This window comes from Capra hircus, chromosome 10, assembly GCF_001704415.2.
Source record: "Capra hircus breed San Clemente chromosome 10, ASM170441v1, whole genome shotgun sequence".
NCBI classification, from domain to species: Eukaryota; Metazoa; Chordata; class Mammalia; order Artiodactyla; family Bovidae; genus Capra; species Capra hircus.
This window is the reverse complement of record NC_030817.1, coordinates 79,384,581-79,406,965: the sequence shown is the minus strand read 5'-3', so window position 1 is coordinate 79,406,965 and position 22,385 is coordinate 79,384,581. Positions and strand designations below refer to the sequence as shown.

At 45.2% G+C, this 22,385-nt stretch overlaps 2 protein-coding genes across 4 annotated transcripts in view; one reads left to right on the top strand and one right to left on the bottom strand.

Annotated features, from left to right (window-relative positions):
* Positions 1 to 6,487, top strand: part of SLC7A7 (solute carrier family 7 member 7) — a 34,306-nt gene extending 27,819 nt beyond the window's left edge. For all 3 annotated transcript variants that reach the window (XM_013966889.2, XM_013966888.2, XM_005685276.3), the window contains 8 exons: positions 620 to 745; positions 2,066 to 2,210; positions 3,629 to 3,752; positions 4,002 to 4,105; positions 4,374 to 4,470; positions 5,208 to 5,357; positions 5,562 to 5,745; positions 5,966 to 6,487. In XM_013966889.2, the coding sequence (XP_013822343.1) occupies positions 620 to 745; positions 2,066 to 2,210; positions 3,629 to 3,752; positions 4,002 to 4,105; positions 4,374 to 4,470; positions 5,208 to 5,357; positions 5,562 to 5,745; positions 5,966 to 6,072 (1,037 nt within the window). In that variant the 3' untranslated portion in view covers positions 6,073 to 6,487. The remainder of the gene's footprint in view (positions 1 to 619; positions 746 to 2,065; positions 2,211 to 3,628; positions 3,753 to 4,001; positions 4,106 to 4,373; positions 4,471 to 5,207; positions 5,358 to 5,561; positions 5,746 to 5,965) is intronic.
* Positions 6,489 to 21,529, bottom strand: OXA1L (OXA1L, mitochondrial inner membrane protein). The gene is made up of 10 exons (XM_005685277.3): positions 21,400 to 21,529; positions 20,797 to 20,958; positions 10,546 to 10,759; positions 8,897 to 9,040; positions 8,541 to 8,626; positions 8,151 to 8,315; positions 7,840 to 7,944; positions 7,591 to 7,753; positions 7,423 to 7,503; positions 6,489 to 7,338 (listed from the first exon to the last, which is right to left on the bottom strand). Exons 1-10 carry the CDS (start codon positions 21,460 to 21,462, stop codon positions 7,214 to 7,216), a joined length of 1,308 nt encoding a protein of 435 aa, XP_005685334.1. The 5' UTR covers positions 21,463 to 21,529; the 3' UTR covers positions 6,489 to 7,213.

Below are 22,385 nucleotides of genomic sequence, written 5' to 3'. Positions count from 1 at the left end.
TTGTATAGGAACCTGTTTCAAGAATCTTTCCAAGCATGAAAACAAGCAGCTGAACAGGCCAGCAGAGGCAGGAAGTCTGGCCTCCAGCCTAATCCTGGTCACAAATCCTGACCTGCTGGGCCAGACACTGGATAAGTTACAGCAGGGCTCATCAAGGTTAACAGTGATCCACAGCATGAGACTGTTTATTCCTGGGCCCACATAAGGGGCTATGGGGCTGGAGATGGGGAGAGACTGTGACTTTTCAGAGCCAACAGCCAGAACACATCACTAATCCTGTTCTGCCACCAGTTGCCTCCTATTGCTGTGAGCACATTTGTGTGTAAGCAGATCCAGTCACTTTGTATCTCTTATATAAGTGCTGAGTGTGTGTATGTGTGTGTGTGTGTATTGCTGTGCACCCAGGTGCTCAGCAAGTGTCTTTGAATGATAATGGTGAGGAAATTCTGGGCAGAGGTTTCCAGTGCAGAGCAGGTCAGAGCCCAGACACCTCTGTCTTTGGCCAAAGGGTCTGTTTTGGTGATGGGTACTAGAAACATTGCTTGCGGGGGGGTGGGGGGGTGTCTAAGGCCCTCTGGATGGGAGGGTCAGTCACCAATCAGCTTTGTTTTTCTTTCAGGTCTCTTAACCTTCATTAACTGTGCCTATGTCAAGTGGGGAACCGTGGTGCAAGATGTTTTCACCTATGCTAAAGTATTGGCACTGACTGCCATCATCATCGCAGGCATTGTTAGACTTGGCCAGGGTAAGAAATAATAGTAGCAGCAACTCACGTTTGTTAAGCATTTTCCATGAGCTGTACTCTTCTAAGTAGCCTTTGTGCATGATTTCATTTAATAGGTACTGTTATTATTCCCTTTTATTTAGGCCATGCCCCAGCGCTTGCGGGATCTTAGTTCCTCCACCAGGGATTGAACCTGTGCCCTCTGCAATGGAAGCCTCAGAGTCCTAACAACTGGACAGCCAAGGAATTCTCTAAAGTCCCTAGTTGTGCATGCTGGGTCCTCAGTCGTGTCTAACTCTTTGTGACCCTATGGATTGTAGCCCAACGGGTTCCTCTGTCCATGGGATTCTCCAGGCAATAATATTGGAGGGGGTTGCCATTTCCTTCTCCAAGGGATCTTCCTGACCCAGGAATTGAACCTGGGTCTCTTGTACTGCAGGGGGATTCTTTACTATCTGAGCTACCAGGGAAGCCCCAGCTTAAATCATGGAGCTGAAATCTGTACCAGGCAGACTGACCCCAAAACCTGTCCTGCTGTGTCTATGCATGCTGCCTCTCAGAGGAGGTTGATCTTGAGCCAGCTTTTGCAGACTGTCGAGCCCAGTGCTGTGGCAGTGACTGTTCTCCCCCTGGGAATGGGCATGGGCAGAAATGAACCTGTGGTACTCACTCCTCTCCCGGTTTCCAGGTGTGAACGCCTGTAACTACTCTGTTGACTGGGCACACTGAACCCTGCCCTTCCTCCACTCCGTGTCAGCTGTGTGGTGTTAGGAGGGGAGCAGACAGAACTGCATCACTCCTGTTCTCTAGCCCTCTTGCTCTATTGTTCTTTTCCCTAGAAATTCACCAGGGTCCTTCCTGTTAGGATCCGGGTGCTTGGAGAAGGAAATGGCAACCCACTCCAGTCTTCTTGTCTGGAGAATCCCAGGGACAGAGGAGCTTGGTGGGCTGCTGTCCATGGGGTCACACAGAGTTGGACACAACTGAGCAACTTCACTTTCACTTTGATGCATTGGAGAAGGAAATGGCAACCCATTCCAGTATTCTTGCCTGGAGAATCCCAGGGACGGGGGAGCCTGGTGGGCTGCTGTCTATGGGGTTGCACAGAGGTGGACATGACTGAAGCGACTTAGCAGCAGCAGCAGCTGATCCCTGCACTCTGGCCCATTTCTGTCGGTGTCTCTCTTCTGCTCCCCATTCCTTCACTGGTACCCTTACTGCTAAGGTGTTCGAAACCACAGGCATTCTATTATTGTATTCCTCCTCTCCCTTACTGAGTCACCTTGTAGTTGGGGTACAGGCCACTAATCCTTCTGCCTTGCTGTGTTCTCTGGGTTCCAGGAGCCTCGACTCACTTTGAAAATTCCTTTGAGGGTTCATCATTTTCAGTGGGTGACATTGCCCTGGCACTGTACTCGGCTCTGTTCTCCTACTCTGGCTGGGACACCCTCAACTATGTCACTGAAGAGATCCAGAACCCTGAGAGGTAGGTACTTCACTATCAACTTTCCATAGCGATGGCAGCTGTCATTTACTGAACCCCTACTATGTGCTGATGGCATACACCTGGTCAGTTTTGTCAGCATCATTTTGACAGGCCTGAGGCTGGACAAGTAACTGGTCCATGATCACAGTAACAGGGCTAAGAGGTGAACTTTCTTGTACTAAGAAAAAAAGTTTTACAGGGCTTTTCACATTTATTTGGGCATTTCTGCATTAATCAAAGTAGGCTATCATGTGCTTGTTTTTTTTAAATTAAAAAAGTTGACTTTCCTTGATAGATTTTCACTTACCCTTATTCCTATAACTTTAGGTCACAGAGTACCAGAAACCTTTCCCTTCTGATCCCATGTTTCTCAAATTCCTAAGTGACTTAGTGGTATTGTTTGTTTCAGGACACCATTGAATTGTCCTGTAGTCACGGAGAGTGAAAGGCACTGCCCAGGGAGTCAGAGGGCCTGGACTTGTCTCTCCACTGATTCGCTGGGTGACCTTGAGGGAATTCACTGCCATCTCTGCCTGCTCCCTATCTATAATTGAGGGAGTTGAACTATAAGACTTCAGAGCCTTTTCTGGCTCTAAAATTCAGTGACTCTAGGAACTAAGATTTGCCAGGAAATGAGGTTTCTGAAATTTTTAAGTCAAAATAATAATAAACTCCTCTTGGCTTTGAAAAACAAGAGTATTCTTGATAAACATCTAGTGTTACAACCCTGGGAGCAGACAATAGCTGATGGGAGGCCTGGGTGGTGCTTCCACCTACTGGACAGAAGCTGAATGACTTGACTATTTGCCCCTCTCTACCCCCACCCTGCTCCAAGTCTCACTGCAAAGAACATTTATAAAGATCATGGCTTATTTTGGGCCAGAGGGACTATGAGCTGTCTTTAAGTCTTTCTCTTGGCCAAGGGTTAGGGTAGCACTGAAGGTTCTCTAACTAAGGGAGTGGGGTGGGCATATTTCTGATTGCTTGTTCAGGTATACATATTGTTCTTACTGAGGGCCTGTCTTACTCTCTCTCGAGATTAGATTTCACAATTTCCCTCCATAATTTCTTTTCTATTTAACCTTAAGACAAATTTTCCAGTGTTGATAATCTTGGGGAAGGAAGCCTGATACTAAGAAACCTTGAGTAAAACAAAAGCTTCCCATGCTACTATCACACTATGACATGGTTACTTGTTAATCCTTTCCCTTTTGTATGCAGGCCTTTCTCTGAATGTGATACTCTTCCACCTGACGCTCTTTAGTTCTTGAGTATAAGCCACTCTCCAACTTCAAGGCAAAAGCACTGGGCGAATGCCTTAGAGGCCCCGGCCCTGGATTGGTGCAGGCAGTCTAAGAATCACAGGACAATGGGGATGAGACTGGGACTAATGGATCCACTGTTGTGTTTGGCTGCAGGAATCTGCCCCTCTCCATTGGCATTTCCATGCCCATTGTCACCATCATGTATATCTTGACCAATGTGGCCTATTACACTGTGCTCAACATGAGGGACATCCTGGCAAGCGATGCTGTTGCTGTGGTAAAGGATTTTCACTAGCAGAAGGGTGAGGGTGTGTCTGTGGGCTATGGGGTATGATGTCGCTCCTCAGAGTCCCAGAAATCCGGCAGTCCTTGGAGTATGCTTAGGGCACTGGGCTTGTCAGGTCCCGTTAGCCATGCTCTGTAAGAAGGGCTGGGTTGCCAGCAGAGGGACCAGGGGGCATGCTTGTCCTTGCCTTCCATCTCTGTTGGGTCCTGCTAATGACTCCTCTCCATTTCTTCCCCTTAGACTTTTGCAGACCAGATTTTTGGCATATTCAATTGGACCATTCCATTTGCGGTTGCATTATCCTGCTTCGGTGGCCTCAATGCCTCCATCCTGGCTGCGTCTAGGTATGATTCTTCTTTTACTGAGGAGTATTATGAAGAGCTACAGCAGGGCCAGACTTCCAGGACCCACTTGAGTCACCATGCTCCCCAAATGGTAGTCAACCCTTTGGCCTCATTCCCATCAGCAGCCTCCAGTGCTCACACATCTTGGTATTCAACTTCTTTCCAATTAATCAAACCCTTTTGATGGAGGGAAGGACTTGTGACACATGAACCTGGCCATACCCACGTCCCCCACGGTTTTCAGCCTCTCCTATCGTACCCCAAATAGGCTTTTCTTTGTGGGCTCAAGAGAAGGCCATCTCCCTGATACCATCTGCATGATTCATGTGAAGCGGTTCACACCGGTGCCAGCTCTTCTCTTCAATGTAAGTGATCTCAAGATTGGGCTGAAAGCCAGGTAATGGGGAAACTTTAGTAACAGTAGATACAACTGTTCTGGCTTCCAAGAAGCTCTAAATATTCTAACAGAAAAACTATTAGTGGACCATTCACCATGGGCAAGGCACTGTGCTAACTGCTGTGGTGGTTCTGAAGAGAATCCATCTTCTCTACGGAATGGTGGCCTCCTCGTCTAGGGTGAGGCATAACGGTCATGGAATATATTGTAATGACTGCTGTGGCAGATAAAGACGTAGTGTTTACGGGGAGCAATGGTCGTTTTTGTAGGGGCAGAAGTGACAGACAGACTTTGGAGAATTTGAAATGGGTCTTCAAGTTTAGGGTTGCAAACATCGATGGGCTTTAGGTTAGACAAATGGCATCAGCAGTCTGGAGGTGTGGAGTTGGGTAGTAGAAGGTAAAAGCTGGAAGTGTAAGTTGGAGCCATTCTGGAGAGGTTCTGGGGCAAAAGCTATTGAGGAACTGTTTCGAGCTGTGCCGTACAGAGGATTAAGCTGGCAAGGATTTGAAGAACGGGCTGAAAAAGGCTACTGACTTGATAGGAAATGAATGAAGTTAAAGTGGCACATGGGGTGGGAACAGAAAAGGACAGTTGGACAAACTGAGGACTTAACAAGGGGGGTGGATCTATGGGATAAAGGGGACTGGAAACTGCTTTGCGTGACAGAGGCTGACAGGAGCTGACGCGGGCTTGTGCCAACAGGGTCTCATGGCGTTGATCTACTTGTGTGTGGAGGACATCTTTCAGCTCATTAACTACTACAGCTTCAGCTACTGGTTCTTCGTGGGGCTCTCTATCATGGGTCAGCTTTATCTGCGCTGGAAGGAGCCCGATAGGCCTCGTCCTCTCAAGGTAGCTCCTCCCCACCCCACCTTTGCTGTACCTACTCCAGGGATTCTGATACCTTCTCAGAAACCTTGGCCCAGAACTGTGGGTGGTACTCACTGAAATGAAGGGGATGACAGGAAGGCTCAGCACTCTGCTCTACAGAAGTGGGGGGTTATCGTGGCTGTCCACCCTGACCTGTTTAACCTCTTGTTTCTTCTGGGCCCTTAGCTCAGCCTGTTCTTCCCCATTGTCTTCTGCCTCTGCACCATCTTCCTGGTGGCTGTTCCACTCTACAGTGATACCGTCAACTCTCTCATCGGCATTGGCATTGCTCTCTCAGGCTTGCCCTTTTACTTCTTCATCATCAGAGTGCCAGAACACAAACGACCTCTTTGCCTCCGCAGGATTGTGGGTAAGCCTTGGATCCTCAAGTCAGCTCAGCTATTGTACAGCTTAGGGTTGGGTTTTTTTGTTTTCTTCTTCTGCAACTCTTAATCTCCCAAGCCACCTCTGCCATAGCCCCTGTTGTTGAGGTTTAACTGAAATTGTCCCCTTGGGCCCAGCCCCATTCAGTGCCACTTGGACTCAGTCCAGTTGACTTCTCAATTCTTGACTCAAACCTCTCTTTGTAGCTTCTGTCACGTGGTACCTCCAGGTCCTATGTATGTCAGTTGCTGCAGAGATGGATTTGGAAGATGGAGGAGAGCAGTACAAGCAACAGGATCCCAAGTCTAAATAACCACAAGAAATTTCGAGATGTGGAAAGCAGGGGCTTGTATCTCCTGCTGGCTGGAGGCAAGGAAGTTGAAAAGGAAAGCTCACTTCTTTGGAGGCACCTGTCCAGAAGCCTCTTAGGCAGCTTCAGCAACCTGTGAACTTGCTGAGAGATGGAGAGTAATTTATTTGTTTTGCTACATATCATTACAGGTTTCTTTTAAAGGGACATAAAGCAGACTGTGATGGGAAGCATGCTAGGTGTGAGCTTGGATATTCCAGTGGCAGGTTCCCATGTGTTATGATATCCACTCACCTCCAGTGGATATCACTGCCCACTCCTCTTCCACTGGAAAATCCATCAGTGCTTTAACTTCCTGTCTCCTTTAGAGACATGAAACTGTCACAGGTGCTAGACAATAAAAGGGTATGCTTCTGAACTCTGAGTGGCTTCATCATTTTTATATAATGTCTTACGGATAGTTTCCATGAGCCAGGCAGGGAGACTAAAAACAATCTTATGTTAGAAAGAATCTGAGCATTTCTTCCCTCTTAAGCCAGCTGCTGAAGGCTGATGCAACCAGCCTCTACACGAGAAAACCTATGCTGCTGTAGCAAAATGCTAGGTTATTTGATAAAAGCTGTATCAACTTCTGTTCCTCTTATCACTAAGAACTTGAGCACATCTACTTTTTAAAGGATATTTTATAAGTAATCTTGGGATAAGTGAATGTGGTTCCTCCATATACATTCGCCACTTATCAGGCACACACCTCTGACTACAAGGCAAATATGGGCGTGCAACACATCTAGCCCTTAATGCCAGGTTACAACACTGAGATGCCTCCTAAGACTGCGGGCCAGCAAGAGCAATCATCACCCAAGCTATTCTTTCTGAAGCACACAATCCATGTCCCTTTTTAGTAAGTGTTAGGAAGCAGTGTGTAGCACAGAGGTTTACTAACTCTGCAGATGGGAAGACCACCTGGCTCCCAGGGTTCTTTCACACTTAGGTGGAAGAGTCTGTAGTGGAATCCAATTTTAAAATGAACATCAACATGTCCCACAGTTTCTAGGTCTGGCGCAAAGACCCAGCATGAAATCGTGTTCGAAGGCTGAGTCTCTGAAGAGACAGAGTTCCTGCCAGTGTGAGCAGGCAGCAGAGGTCAGCCAAGCGTGTCACGCCAGGACTGCTTTGACTTTGCTTTGTTGCTGCTGCTGGGGGTGTTGCGAGGGTCATTCTTTCCATGCTGCAGCAGAGGGTTGTGGGCAAACGTCTGTCGTAACGGACCTGGGGAAGAAGAGAAAACAAATCCTGATGAACGAAGAAAAGGAAGAAACAAATGACAGAATTTAGCCCGCAAGGGTTATTTACCCCTGGCAGCGAGCTCCAAGTGGTTCTGCATACGTCGTTCCCGCTCCTGTAGCTGATGGGCCATTTCGGCATTCTTCCAGCCTGTGTAAGGGGGAGGAAGACCACTGGTCCTGCACCCATTTCGAGACCACGTTCCCCCTGTCCTTGTCACAGAGGACGGGCCCTTACCTTGTTTGAAGCTCTTTATGAAGCCTTCCCGTGGAGGTAACTTGTCTGGGTCGTGCACAACACGTTGGGGAATTTTCAGTACAGTGCGTACAGCAGGAATACGGAGACAGGCCACCTGGCCCAGGGAAAACATGTTGGAGGAGAGCCAGTACATGAACACTGCCTGGATGAGAAGAGAAGGCACTCAGAAGCTGCGTCTCTGGGCAGCTTGCCAGGAGACTTGGAGCCAGCCCCTAAGCCATCACCTACCGTGGGGAAATGGATAGTTATGGGCAAGACTGCCAGGGGCATTAGCCTGATAAAATTTCTCATCCACTGAAGGTCAGAACTTTGCATGCCAGTTTCAGCACCTAACTGGGGGAAAAAAGAAAAGGCAAGGGAAGAACACGCATTTGACAAGCAACAGGCCCCACACAAGCAAATGCATGTCGTTGATCCTGGCTCAGATCTCTTACCCATCAGTTCTGTCTCTCCAGGGAGTGAAGGATGACCATTCTACACAACTGCTTTCCTTTCACTCCCCACTCTGCAGGACAGGCACTTGGCGAACCAGGGCTTACCTCAAGGACACCCCACATCGTAGCTGTGACCACCAGAGGCAATACGTAGATGGGGTCAGATAGAGTGAGATCCTGGAACCACCAGAGACCACCTGTCTGCAGGCTGGGCACAGGAAGGTTGGCCATTTCTCTCAAGGCAATGAAGAAGGAGATGAAGATCGGGGCCTGTGACACAGGATAAACAGCGTCAGGACCCTTTAACAGAGGGGACATTTTAATTACTCCGTTATTGAGACCCATAATGGGTTTATGCAGCATAATATTACCACCAACCTGCTTTTAGGGTCTAGGGTATGGGAAAGAGAGGAGATAATCTGATTTTTAATTTTTGTTGTTGTTTCTCTTAATCTGATTGTTTCTGAAGTTAGAGGGGAAATATTTTTTGCTCACCTGAGTCAGTGGTAGAATGAGAGGTCTAAAGAGTTTAATATCATGTTTTTTCTGGTAGAATGTCATCTCCGAGGAAGCCCTGTAAACTGGGAAGGGAGTAGAAAGTAATGGTTGGGCTAACAGCTAGGTTGGTGGAGGTGACCATCCTCATAACCTGGCCCATGAGTCAAATCTAACTGACCCTGGCCAGGCACTGGAAGCATGAGGCCCAAGAAGCAGGTATATCTTAGAACTTGCCCAACTGTAGTAACTCCCAATTTGAGTTGTTCTCCCTCCTACCCACTGCCCCCTCCCCGCCCCCAGCTGTATGTAGGGAAAACAGGTCCTCTCCCACGCTCATTCTGCAACTGACTCACATTCTGTGTGGTTTCCTGTCAACTTGGCCTCTCTGATTCGAGCGGAAAACTTCTGAATCTCTGGCATGTGATTGTGAATCTTGGCCGCCTCTCGCTGGCCCTTCACGATGAGAGGAAACACCAGGCAGCGGGCAAGGACTGTGCCTGGAAACACAAACCAGGAGTGGAGTGACATTCTGCATTCTCCATCAAGCCATTCTGAAGCTAGACGGTTAAACGTTTCTAGGTCTCCCTGAGAGGGTCTCTTGTCCAGACGTTCCCTCCCTGTGGCTCATGCCCACAGGCCCCAAAGGGCGCGGTGTGACTCAGTTCCTTTGAGGCTCAGTCCTCTGCTTTGACATCGAAAGTCTGGCATTAACTTCTCCAAACAAATGACCAGCAATCTTATTTCCTCAAAAAGGTGACAGAAGCTACTTTTATAGACCAATGGTTTCCAAATTTTCTATGATTAATGGACTCCTTTTTTCCTCAATTCTAAGTGTAACCACAATATACATAACAAATAAAATCAAGCTGCCCTGGGTGAGGAGGCTGTCTGACTGTTAAGACTGTTCAATCTCTGGAATTTGCTTTGCTCAGAAGCACTTTCACAGAACTCGGGCTCCCAGGAATGAAGTCTGAAAAACGCTGTCCTAGAAATGTCTGGAATAGGAGGTCATCTGGCGGCCTACTACTTTAACTCCTTCCTATTTCTTTTCTTACATTTCACATTTCCTGATCATTTCAACAAATATTTAGTTGATGGTATCTGTGATAAGCAAGTGGGCCTGGGCTGAGAAGAGACGAGGGGGAGGTAACACATTTAGGCTTTATCACCATAATGATAAATGGTGTGAAGTGGACGGAGAAGGGAGCTAAGGACAGAACCGGGAACACCAGCACTGAAGGGGCAGGTAGAGGACTGAGCAATGGAGATGGGAGGATATGGACAGAAAGTTGCAAAAGCCAAGGGGCAGGATCCACACTCTACCGTGTCTAATGCAGAAAGGGCAAGTATGAAAAGTGGACTAAGAAATGATATCACTGGCAGTTAGAACAAGGTGGTGTAAGTCAGACTGCTGAGGGTCACAGAACAGAAACAGAGAAAAGCCTACTGGGTGTAGAATAGAAGCGAAGGAGAAACGGTAGTAGTTAAAAGTGAATTAACAATGAGGGGAAGGAATTTACCAATAAACACATGGTATGCTTGCACACACCTATATGTTCAGAGTAGGCAATAAAGATGGAGAAGCTAAAGACACGGGGGAGAGAAGGAGGATCATTGGAGCAACGTATGGGGAGAAACAGAATTTAAAGCAGTTTTGAACTTCTAAGAGGAGTGATGTGAGTGTCTTCCCATCTGACCTGACCTTCTGCTCTCCTGAATCAGGCTTCATCACTTACGGAGGTCCCCATACTTAAACCCTACCCTCACATTCAAAAACTTACACTTCTTAAATCCTAGGTGGTCTAGTGGTTTTAAAATGCCCCTCAAGAAATACAGTGGAGTGCATCTAAGTGTTATGAATCTCTATCACTCATTTGCATCGTCGGCTTTTCTCAGCTATAAACTTCTGCAACTATTTCCTCTATCCACGCAGAGCTGCTATCTTTAAAGTTCTACCCCAAACCCCCATTTCCTCTACCCTTGTACAGACATGTTCCCTTACATGCAGCAATGGCTCCCCACCATGGTAGGCCTAGGTTAACATGCATAAATTCAAGTAAGTTCTGGATCAGTCCCACTGGGGTGTAGGACCCCAGCCCAAGTTCAGCAAAGCTCTGCTCTGCAGCAGCTTGGATGATATCTGTGGCCTCTCCAGAAGCCACTTCAGGTACTGCTGTGGGTGGGGGAGTTGCAGGAATGACTGGAGGGGCCGGAACCTGTGGGGGAAAAGAGCCATGTGTTATATTCGGTCCCTAGAGGAGGAAATGGCAACCCACACTAGTATTCTTGTCTGAAAAATCCCATGGACAGAGGAGCCTGGTATGTTACTGTCCAAAGGGTCACACAGAGTCAGATATGGTTGAGCGACTAAGCACATTATATTCAGCGGGGGGCAGACACATAGAAAATGAGGTCCCTCTTACAGTAACCAATACTGGGGTGCTCTCTGGACTCCCTATTTCTTGTTCTCTCATGATAGCCTATACTGTCCAAAGAATTCAAAGCTTAAAAAGGACATTTAATGTCAGGAAGTCAATTAAAAAATTTATTATTTTTCTGGGTTTTATGATGCTTATGGTATTTGTCAGTTTTTCAAAAAACATTACTTTGTAAAGGTTTATTTTAAATATATTCCTGTTCATGATTTTTAAAAAAGCATATTTTATTTTCCTCTCTAAGCAGGAAGATAAGTTACTCAGAATAAGACTTCATGACTCTCCTTCATGTTAGGAAGTTATTTCTTGTATTAGTATTTTCCAAATTTCAGTTGCATCAGTATCACTGGCATGATTTTGCATACACTTAAGCTATTATAATTTTTCTTTAAACAACTCAGTTTTTAAGATGATATCTACTTGGTGCTGAGAAATATTCAGTTCAGTTCAGTCGCTCAGTCGTGTCCGACTCTTTGTGACCCCATGAATCACAGCACGCCAGGCCTCCCTGTCCATCACGAACTCCCAGAGTTCACTAAGACTCATGTCCATTGAGTCAGTGATGCCATCCAGCCATCTCATCCTCTGTCGCCCCCTTCTCCTCCTGCCCCCAATCCCTGCCAGCATCAGAGTCTTTTCCAATGAGTCAACTCTTTGCATGAGGTGGTCAAAGTACTGGAGTTTCAACTTCAGCATCATTCCCTCTAAAGAAATCCCAGGGCTGATCTCCTTCAGAATGGACTGGTTGGATCTCCTTGCAGTCCAAGGGAGTCTCAAGAGTCTTCTCCAACACCACAGTTCAAAAGCATCAATTCTTCGGCGCTCAGCCTTAAATCAGGGACATGCAAGTTGTAATTGTGTCAACTGAAAAAATGCACAACCTCAAAGTTGAGAATTGTGTTTTATTTGGGACATTACTAAGGACTTGAGCCCAGGACACAGCCTCTCAGCTCTGAGGAAGAAGACAGGATATGCAAGAATTTTTGCAAAACAAACAACCCCAAAAAACCAGGTAGTCAAACACCGAAAGATTACTGCTAATTAAAGAAAAACCAGGTAGGTGTCTCAAGTTAATGAATTTAGTGTTTTTCTATGCATGGAAAGCTACAAGAGTCTGGGTTTATTGAAATCATTCCTTTGATATATACCTTAACTTTCTAGGGCCAGTAGGGCCAGTAGGGCCAGTATTCTGCTTCTCCATCCTGAATCCCCTCAGGATGCACTACAGGGGTGGCTGCAATGGCTGACGGCCCCAATATACTTTGTTTGCTGACGTGGCAGGTGACATTCTTTGGTCATAAATTTTTTCTTTTTTTTTTTCTCTTTTCAGGTCATAAATTTGACCAAAAGTTGGGAGGCATTATGACTAGTTTTGTCCCATGGCACTAGAAAGGCTGATGTGTAGATCTGGCAAAGATTCTGCTGATAGGCCTGCTACTTTTGGATCAGGCCCTGTTGATAATCTAAAATTCTCTAGATTGCCTGTGAAAGACTGCTATGTGGAAGAAAAATGTTGCCTGCCATATGAGTAAACAAAGGAGCAGCAGCCATCAGCCACCCTCGACTGTATACCCTGAGGGGATTCAGGATGGAGAAACACAGAATACTGGTGCTGTATACTGGTGGCTCAGACTGTAAAGTGGCCGTCTACAATGCGGGAGACCCGGGTTCGATCCCTGGGTCGGGAAGATCCGCTGGAGAAGGAAATGGAAATCCACTCCAGTACTATTGACTGGAAAATCCTACGGACAGAGGAGCCTGGTGGCTACAGTCCACGGGTTCGCAAAGAGTCGGACACGACTGCGCGACTTCACTTACTTACTTACTTACTTATACTTAAGGTGCTTATCAAAGGAATGATCTCAACAAGCCCAGACTCTTATATCAGTCTATACACAGAAAAGTGCTAAACTCATCAACTTGAGATATCTAGTTTTCCTTTAATACTTTTTTTTTTTTTTAAATCTTTTGATATTCTGACTACCTGTTCCCTGCTACCTCTCCAAACTTCCATGTATCCTGGCTCTTCCCTTACCTCTTTGGAACAGTCCCTCAGAGCTTATCTGAGAGGCAGTCTTCCAGGCTTAAGTCCTTAGCAAGTTCACTGAATAAAACATAATCTTCAACTTTTGGGTTGTACACTTTTTACAGTTAACAATTTTGGTGACTACAAAAGGATCCAGAGTATACCTCTCTCCTTCACCTGAACTCTACGAGGACTTAGGGCCTCATATTAGCAGAGGCCTCTTGGGGCTGTCTGCCTCCTTGGAGAGTCCAGACAAATCAGGGGAATTCTTGGATCTCCTGATGATTGGCTGATGATTCTGAGTTTTATTTGGCAGTATTTAACTGGTACCTGGCTGCCCAGCTGAAAGATACTAGGGGAGCCCAGATGAAAGATGGGGAGTTGCTCAGTAGAGACACTGAGCAGTCTAAACTGGGTGATTAGATGAGAGGCTGGCCTAACATCTTTGACTCCAGCTAACACTCTAGCCAAGTCTATGTATGTACAAAACTTACACTTACAAGTACTCACTTAATTGGGAACTAAAGGAAATCTTGCCCTGAAAATGGCCAATATGGGGGTCTTTTATTGCATTTGCAGTTAAGTTTGACGAACCTGGATAACCACGATGGTGTGATCACTCATCTAGAGCCAGACATCCTGGAGTTTGAAGTCAAATGGGCCTTAGGAAGCATTACTACAAACAAAGCTAGTGGAAGTGATGGAATTCCATCTGAGTTATTTCAAATCCTAAAAGATGGTCGCAAAGAGTCAGACATGACTGAGCGACTGAACTGAACTGAACTGAAATGAAAAGATGATGTTGTGAAAGTACTGCACTCAATATGCCAGCAAATTTGGAAAAACTCAGCAGTGGCCAAAGGACTGGAAAAGGTCAGTTTTTATTCCAATCCCAAAGAAAGGCAATGCCAAAGAATGTTCAAACTGCATAACTGCACCTATTTCACATGCTAGCAAGGCAACAAGCCGGATTTAGAAAAGGCAGAGGAACCAGATGTCAAATTGCCAACATATGCTGAATCACAGAAAAAGCAAGGGAATTCCAGAGAAACATCTACTTCTGCTTCACTGACTATGTTAACTGCAGAAAATTCTTAAAGAGACAGGAATACCAGAACATCTTACCTGCCTCCTGTAAGAAAGGAGAAACCTATATACAAGTCAGGAAGCAATAGTTAGAACGGGACATGGAACAACAGACTGGTTCCAAACTGGGAAAGGAGTACGTCAAGGCTGTGTATTGTCACCCTGCTTATTTAACTTCTATGCAGAATACATCATGTGAAATGCCGAACTGGACGAAGCTCAAGCTGGAATCAAGACTGCAAGGAGAAATGTCAATAACCTCAGATATGCAAATGACTCGACTCTAATGGCAGAAAGAGGAACTAAAGAGCCTCTTGATACAGGTCCAAGAGGAGAGTGAAAAAGCTGGCTCGAAACTCAACATTCAAAAAAACTAAGATCATGGCATCCGGTTCCACTACTTCATAGCAAATAGATGAGGAAACAATGGAAACAGTGACAGACTTTATTTTCTTAGGCTCCAAAATCACTGTGGACAGTGGCGGCAGCCATTAAATTAAAAGACACTTGCTCCTTGGAAGAAAAACTATGACAAATCTAACAAGGTATTAAAAAGCAGAGACATCACTTTGCCAACAAAGGTCCGTATAGTCAAAGCTATGGTTTTTGCAGTAGTCATGTACAGATGAGAGAGTTGGATCATAAAGGAGGCTGAGTGCTGAAGAATTGGTGCTTTTGAACTGCGGTGCTAGAGAAGACACTTGAGAGTCCCTTGGACTGCAAGGAGATCAAAGGAGTCAATTCTAAAGGACATCAACACTGAATATTCATTGGAAGCACTGATGCTGAAGCTCCGATACTTTGGCCATCTGATGTGAAGAGTCAACTCACTGGAAAAGACCCTGATGCTGGGAAAGACTGAGGGCAAGAGGAAGAGGGGGTGACAAACGATGAGATGGTTGGATGGCATCATCGACTCAATGGATATGAGTTTGAACAAACTCCAGGAGATAGTGAAGGACAGGGAAGCCTGGCATGGTGCAGTTCATGGGGTCACAAAGAGGTGGACACCACTGAGCACCTGGACAAAAGACTCCTGTATCTTTCCTTACACAGAAAAGTGCTAAACTCATTAACTTGAGACACTTGGTTTTTCTTTAACAGTAATCCTTTGATGTTTCAACTACCTTTTTGTTTGTTTTACAAAACTCCTATATACCTTGGCTCCTCCCTCACCTCTTTGGAACAATCCCTCAGAGCTGAGAGCCTGCATCCTAGTTAAGTCCTCAGTAATGCCCCAAATTCTCCAAGCCAGGCTTCAACAATACAGGAACCGTGAACTTCCAGATGTTCAAGCTGGACTTACAAAAGGCAGAGGAACCAGAGATCAGATTGCCAATATCCGTTGGGTCATCGAAAAAGCAAGAGAGTTCCAGAAAAACATCTACTTCTGCTTTATTGACTACACCAAAGCCTTTGACTGTGTGGATCACAAAAAACTGTGGAAAATTCTTAAAGAGATGGAAATACCAGAGAACCTTACCTGCCTAACGAGAAATCTGTATGCAGGTCAAGAAACAAGTTAGAACTGGACATGGAAAAACAGACTGGTTCCAAATTGGGAAAGGAGTATGTCAAAGCTGTATATTGTCACCCTGCTTATTTATCTTCTATGTAGAGTCCATCATGAGAAATGCTGGGCTGGATGAAGCACAAGCTGGAATCAAGATTGCCAGGAGAAATGTCAATAACATCAGATATGCAGATGACACCACCCTGATGGCAGAAAGTGAAGAAGAACTATAGAATCTCTTGAAAGTGAAAGAGGAGAGTGAAAAAGTTGGCTTAAAGCTCAACATTCAGAAAACTAAGATCATGGCATCTGGTCCCATCACTTCAGGCAAATAGATGGGGAAACAATGGAAACAGTGAGAGACTTTATTTGGGGGGGCTCCGAAATCACTGCAGATGATAACTGCAGCCATGAAATTAAGACGGTTGCTCCTTGAAAGAAAAGCTCCAACCTAGACAGCATATTAAAAAGCAGAGACATCACTTTGCCAACAAAAGTCCGTCTAGTCAAAGCTATGGTTTTTCCAGTGGTCACGTACGGATGTGAGAGTTGGACTATAAAGAAAGATGAGTGCCAAAGAATCGATGCCTTTGAACTGTGGTGTTGGTGAAGACTCCTGAGAGTCTCTTGGACTGCAAGGAGATCCAACCAGTTCATCCTAAAGGAAATCAGTCCTGAATATTCATTGGAAAGACTGATGCTGAAGCTGAAACTCCAGTACTTTGGCCACCTGATGCGAAGAGCTGACTCATTTGAAAAGACCCTGATGCTCGGACAGATTGAAGGCAGGAGGAGAAGGGGCCGACGGTGGATGAGATCACTGACTCGATGGATATGAATTTGAGTAAGCTCCCAGAGTTGGTGATGGACAGGGAAGCCGGGCATGCTGCAGTTGATTGGTGTTGCAAAGAGTCGAACACAACTGAGTGACTGCACTGAACTGAATGCCCCAAATAAGACACAACTCTCAACCTTTATGTTGTGCCTTTCCCCCCCCAGTTGACAACTCATCTATTTTGCCACACCATGTGGGCTGTGGATTTCCTAACTTATGAAAATAACACCAAGTTATTATTTTTTCTTGCTGAAAACTCTGCCAAAGAATATGAACTTACTGACTTCTTTAACACCAGATATTAATTTACTATTTCCTAGATCACATGAACCTGAAATTTATTCTGGCCAGTTTCCTTTATATTTAGAAAGAGTTAATTTATAAGCACTTAAAATCAATTAAATAAAGGCATTTTATAAATTTAATTTTGAAAGTATATCAGAGGTAGTGACATCTTATATGTATAATATATATACAGACATACAAACAGACAATACTAAAGATCTCATAGTTTCATTAAAATATTTAGTTATGTGGAAAAGGAAATGGCAACCCACTCCAGTATTCTTGCCTGAGAAATCTCATTGACAGAGAAGTCTGGGGGGACTACAATCCATGGGATCACAAAGAGCTGGACACAACTTAGCAACCAACAACAACAAAAATTTAAGTTATGAATCAAGTATTAATAAACTTACTAGTTTAGGGGCTATATTTACATTTCTGATTTGTAGAGATTTTCAAGACAAAAATAGTTGCTTTTAATTTCCCAAAGAACTGGTCAATTGCCTAAGTGATACTAAGACTGATTTGCTGAACTAAATTTTGTTTTCTTTTTTAATCACTGACTTCTAACTAAACCGAAAATCAAGATTTCTACATTACAGAACTTTAGGGTTCAATTTACTATGTCTTCAAAATTTTTTTAAGGCATTCAACAAAGGCCCTCTTTCTGAGTGCACCGGTTAGACCCAGAGCAAATCTCTATTACTATTTTTGCTAGCCCTGGAACACCAGCTCCCAGTTTTTACGTTATGTTGTGTGTGCTCTAGTAACCTTACTGGTTTCCTTTAGTATGCTTCATTACTATAGTCTGAGGAGCAGATTTATATGCCCTGTCTTACAATAATAACAGGCCGGGGAGTGAGACACAATGTCTATCCCACAATAAGGCAAAAGAGATATAATCATCTTACATAAAGCCCATTTAAATATACCAGTTTTGATAAATTTTTATCTCATTTCTATCAACTTCTATAACTTTAACTTTAGTCTCTGTCAGGATCACATCAGGTTTTGGTCTTAGAAAGGAGTCCAGAAACTTCCTTTTTAATCAAATCATTTGATCTGTTTTTGTATAAAAGGCTCTGGGTTCCCAGTGAGAGGTTGAGCCAAGGGACTCAGGCTCTTTTATCAATTTTTAAAAACTTAATCAATTGCCCTAATTGTTGTCCCAAGCAACTGTTAGTCAGATATCTCTGTGTAAGTTTCTTCTAGCCTTTAGGGGGAAGAAAATCTAATACTGGGGACCAATAACGTTGGTCCATCAAACCTCAGGTAATGTGTTGAAACCTTTTGTTTTAATCCTATTAGCATGTGTTTTATATTTCTTATTTCTTAATATAACCACTTAAAGATTTCTTTATCCATTTGGTATACAAGTTCTTTAACATTTCCACTTTTGTGGGAAGAAGTTTCTAGACTTTCTCTTCATTTCTTAAAACTCCGTTAATCAGCCTAATCAACATTAATTATCTTCATGTTTTTATTAGCATCTGTAAGACCCACTCACTGAAGGGAAACAGAAACCACAAATAAGGTTTCCCAAACCTTAAAAAAAAAAAAAACGAAAAAACCTAACAGAATTCCTAGGTTAACTACTGTGTGTGTGAGTGTGTGTGTAGTCACCTTCTGCTTTTTTTTCCCATAGGTATCAATAAAACAGCTGTATATAATGAGAGCTCTGTAAAAATGCATCTTTTAAGACATTTTTCCAATTTAAACGATCAGTGGTTATTGACAGGTGGCATTTTAATTATAACTCAAATCAGTAAGAGAAAAGAGGTACCCCTACAAGAAAGTCCAAAGGATGTAGCCTTCAGAAGATCTATTAAGTTTACTCAAAACAGTATAAGAAAGTAAAGATCGTTATTGTACAGGCTGATGCAACCAAGATTAAGATGACTGAAGTCCCTGAGAATTGTCACGGTCAGACAAAAGACTGCCCAGAAGCTCAGTCTATTTGATTGGCTGCCATATGTACACCATACGTGTACTTACTTTCTGGATAGCAGAAACCAACTTCTCAAAACACATACACAACGAGGCGCCTAAGATCAGGTAGGACATTTACATCTCAAAGACACAGAAAATGGAAGTTCCCTCTAGAAGGGGTTTTGTTTCTTCGTAAGGTCAGAATTCTGAAAAGATGTTTTATCAAGCTGGCTTCCTCTTACTGCATACAAAATAAAAAAGCCCCATACTGGCCATTTTCAGGGCAAGATTTTCTTTAATTCCCAATTAAGTACATACTTGTAAGTGTAAGTACAGAAATCCAGCTGGCTTCTTGAAAAAACATTAGACCAGCTTCTCATCTAATCACCCAGTTCAGATGGCTCAGAGTCTCTCAACTGAGCAAATCCTAGTATATTTCAAATGGGGAGCCAGGTATCTGTTCAGTTCAGTCGCTCAGTCATGTCCGACTGTGACCCCATGAATCACAGCACTCCAGGCCTCCCTGTCCATCACTCAGACTCACGTCCATCGAGTCAGTGATGCCATCCAGCCATCTCATCCTCTGTCGGCCCCTTCTCCTCTTGCCCCCAATCCCTCCCAGCATCAGAGTCTTTTCCAATGAGTCAACTCTTTGCATGAGGTGGCCAAAGTACTGGAGTTTCAGCTTTAGCATCATTCCTTCCAAAGAAATCCCAGGGCCGATCTCCTTCAGAATGGACTGGTTGGATCTCCTTGCAGTCCAAGGGACTCTCAAGAGTCTTCTCCAACACCACAGTTCAAAAGCATCAATTCTTCAGCGCTTAGCCTTCTTCACAGTCCAACTCTCACATCTATACATGATCATAGGAAAAACCATAGCCTTGACTAGATGGACCTTAGTCGGCAAAGTAATGTCTCTGCTTCTGAATATACTATCTAGGTTGGTTATAACTTTTCTTCCAAGGAGTAAGCATCTTTTAATCTCATGGCTGCAATCACCAAGGATTATCAACCAGTAACTGGGAGATCCGAGAACCAGGACAGACTCACCCACACTTGTCTGGACTCTCTGGGGAGGCAGATAGGCACAAGAGGCCCCTGCTTGTACCACGGCCCCAGTTCAGGGGAAGGGGGAAACGCTACTCTGGGCCCCTTCACTGGTAGCCCAAACTGCCCACTGGAAAAAAAAACACAAGACCTTAAAGTTGAGAATTGTGTTTCATTTAGGGCATTACTGAGGGGCTTCCCTGGTGGCTCAGATGGTAAAGAATCACCCTGCAAAGCAGGAGACCAGGGTTTGATCCCTGGGTGGGGAAGATCCCCTGGAGAAGGGAAGGGCTATCCACTCCAGTATTCTTGCCTGGAGAATTCCATGCACAGAGGAGCCTGGCAGGCTATAGTCCATGAAGTTGCAAAGAGTTGACTGAAGGACTAATACTTATTATTATTACTACTCGGGTCTTAAGCCTAGGACACAGCCTCTCAGCTCTGAGGAACTGTTCAGAAGAGGTAAGGGAGGAGCCAGGACATACAGGAGTTTGCCAAACAACACTCCTCACCCCCAGCCCAACCAGGTAATTACAACACCAAAAAATTACTGCTAATAAAAACCAGAAGTCTCAAGTTAATGAATTTAGTATTTTCTACGTACGGAAAGATGCAAGAGTTTGGGCATACTAAAATCATTCCTTTGACATGTACCCTAACTAGCTACTGCTAATATTCTGTTTCTCCATCCTCAATTCCCTCAGGGCGCACCTGCTGGGGGTGGCCACTGAGACTGTTGGCCTCAGCGTCCTTTGTTTATTGATATGATAGGTGACATTCTTTATCCACATTTGACATGCAAATTATAATTTTTCCAATATACAAACAGAATTGCATCTTATTTCATCATCAGTGGCTTGCCACCATTCTGGCCAACAACACCTTGTTTACAACATAAACTTTTCCTCCTGTGCTCTCAATAATTTTACCACTGATGTGAATATCTATCCCAAGCAGAGATGCTATCATTTGGGGAGTTGGGTGGTGTGTGGACAAGAATACAGCTCCATATTCCCCTCCTCCCAGTCAAAGCAAAATAAAAATAAAATCTGCAAGAAGCACCATTCCTAACATTTCAGGGACGAAATGTCTCTTACCTGCGCTTCTCCAAAAGAGACGGCAGAGGTACTGAGGCCGCGGGGGCCTGGGGCCATGAGCAGGACATAGCGCGGGTGCCCGCGGCACCGGTCGGCTGGGAACCCGAGCCCAGCTGTCAGCGGTTTCCGGGGCCACTGGCAGGGCCCTGCGACGCTGTGGAACTGAGTGGGTAAAAGGGAGATGGAGTCCTTTTATCAGGTAAAATCGCTTATTATGCTCACCCCTCCCCTCAAGAGACAGGCAGCCAATTTCCACAGGTGAGGACTCTTCTACTCCCCGCGCTCAGACTGCGAGCCTGAAAGCATGCAAACAGTGAGCCCTGCTTCTCAGCTACCGCAGACCCACCCCGGGGCCCAGAAGTGGAGGCTGAGGTTTCTCTAGAAGAGGTGACGCTTGTCCCAGGAACAGACTAAGATACGAGGCGGCTGACCCCGCGGTGTCTGGGACGTAACCCTTCCGCGCCCTCATATGACCCCAGGCCACGAGAAGGAGGTCCGGGTGAGCAGGTCAGCGTCTGCTCATGCCCGTCTGCACAAGCCACTCCTGGCTCGGCTCACAGGGACAGTGGGGCATCCTGGCGCTCGGTCCCGGGGTATCCTTACCTGACGCCGGGGCCCCAGTAAGCGCAGAAGCCGCCGGCGCCCGCACATCAACGCCAGCGCCATCTTGCCGGGAAGAGGACGTAAGTTCGCGTCTGCGCACTGAAAACCGCAGCCTCGCGGGAGGAAGCCCTTTTGGAAATGGGCGTGAAGTCAGAGCTTTACCACACTCAGGAGGTAAAGGAAACTGGCGCTTGGCGGCCATATTTGAAGTGGGTAAGAAGCCGCAGGGGGAAATTAACGAGATTGCGCTGTTACTGTTTTCAGGAGATTGAAGTTCAGAGCCTTGTAACTGGCTTTTGTTAGTGACTGTAAATCCTGAGCGGGTTTCCCTCTATCCTTTAAATCCGCTATTCTCTAAAAAATACTCTCCAGAGGGTCTTGGCTGTCCTCGGTGTGGGTTTTCTGTACCCAGTGATGTTTGATTTTTTGTTGCTAGGTAATATTGTAATGTACCGGGAAGCCTGGAGTGCTGCAGGCAGTCCGTGGGGTCTCAAGAGTCAGACGCAACTGAACTACAACAAATTACAGTGCGTGCTAAGTTACTTTAATCGTGTCCAACTCTTTGCGACCCCATGGACTGTAGCCCACCAGGTTCCTCTGTCCATGGGATTCTTCAGGCGAGAATATTGGTGTGGCTTGTTATTTCCTCCTCCAGGGAATCTTCCCAATTCAGGGATCGAACCGGTGTCTCTTACGTCTCCTGCATTGTAAGGCAAGTTCTTTACCACTGGAGCCACCTGGGAAGCCCCTGTAATCACTGATCCAGTGAAATTTGAGAATGGTCTGGAATTAGACAGAAATTGAAGGAAGGCAGCTTCTAGGAAATTCTTTCCTTCCAGATGAAAAGAGAAAGCTTCAAGAGGAGGCTTTATCTTGCGCTTTCCTTAGGGACTGATTGAGGAGCCTCTTGTGACATTGAGGGGACAAATCTTTTTTAAAAAATGTATTTAGTTGCAGCATGTGAACTCTCACTCAGGACATGTGGG

What these genes read in the sequence shown, in the direction of transcription:
- OXA1L (XM_005685277.3), bottom strand. Translation starts at nt 21,462, where the DNA reads ATGGCGCTGGCGTTGATGTGCGGGCGCCGGCGGCTTCTGCGCTTACTG. An exon ending in GTGGGGAGCCATTGCTGCAT is followed by an intron (nt 9,041 to 10,545) that starts GTAAGGGAACAT and finishes TTGTGTTTCCAG; the next exon opens with GCACAGTCCTTGCCCGCTGC. An exon ending in CATAAAGAGCTTCAAACAAG is followed by an intron (nt 7,504 to 7,590) that starts GTAAGGGCCCGT and finishes CCCCTTACACAG; the next exon opens with GCTGGAAGAATGCCGAAATG.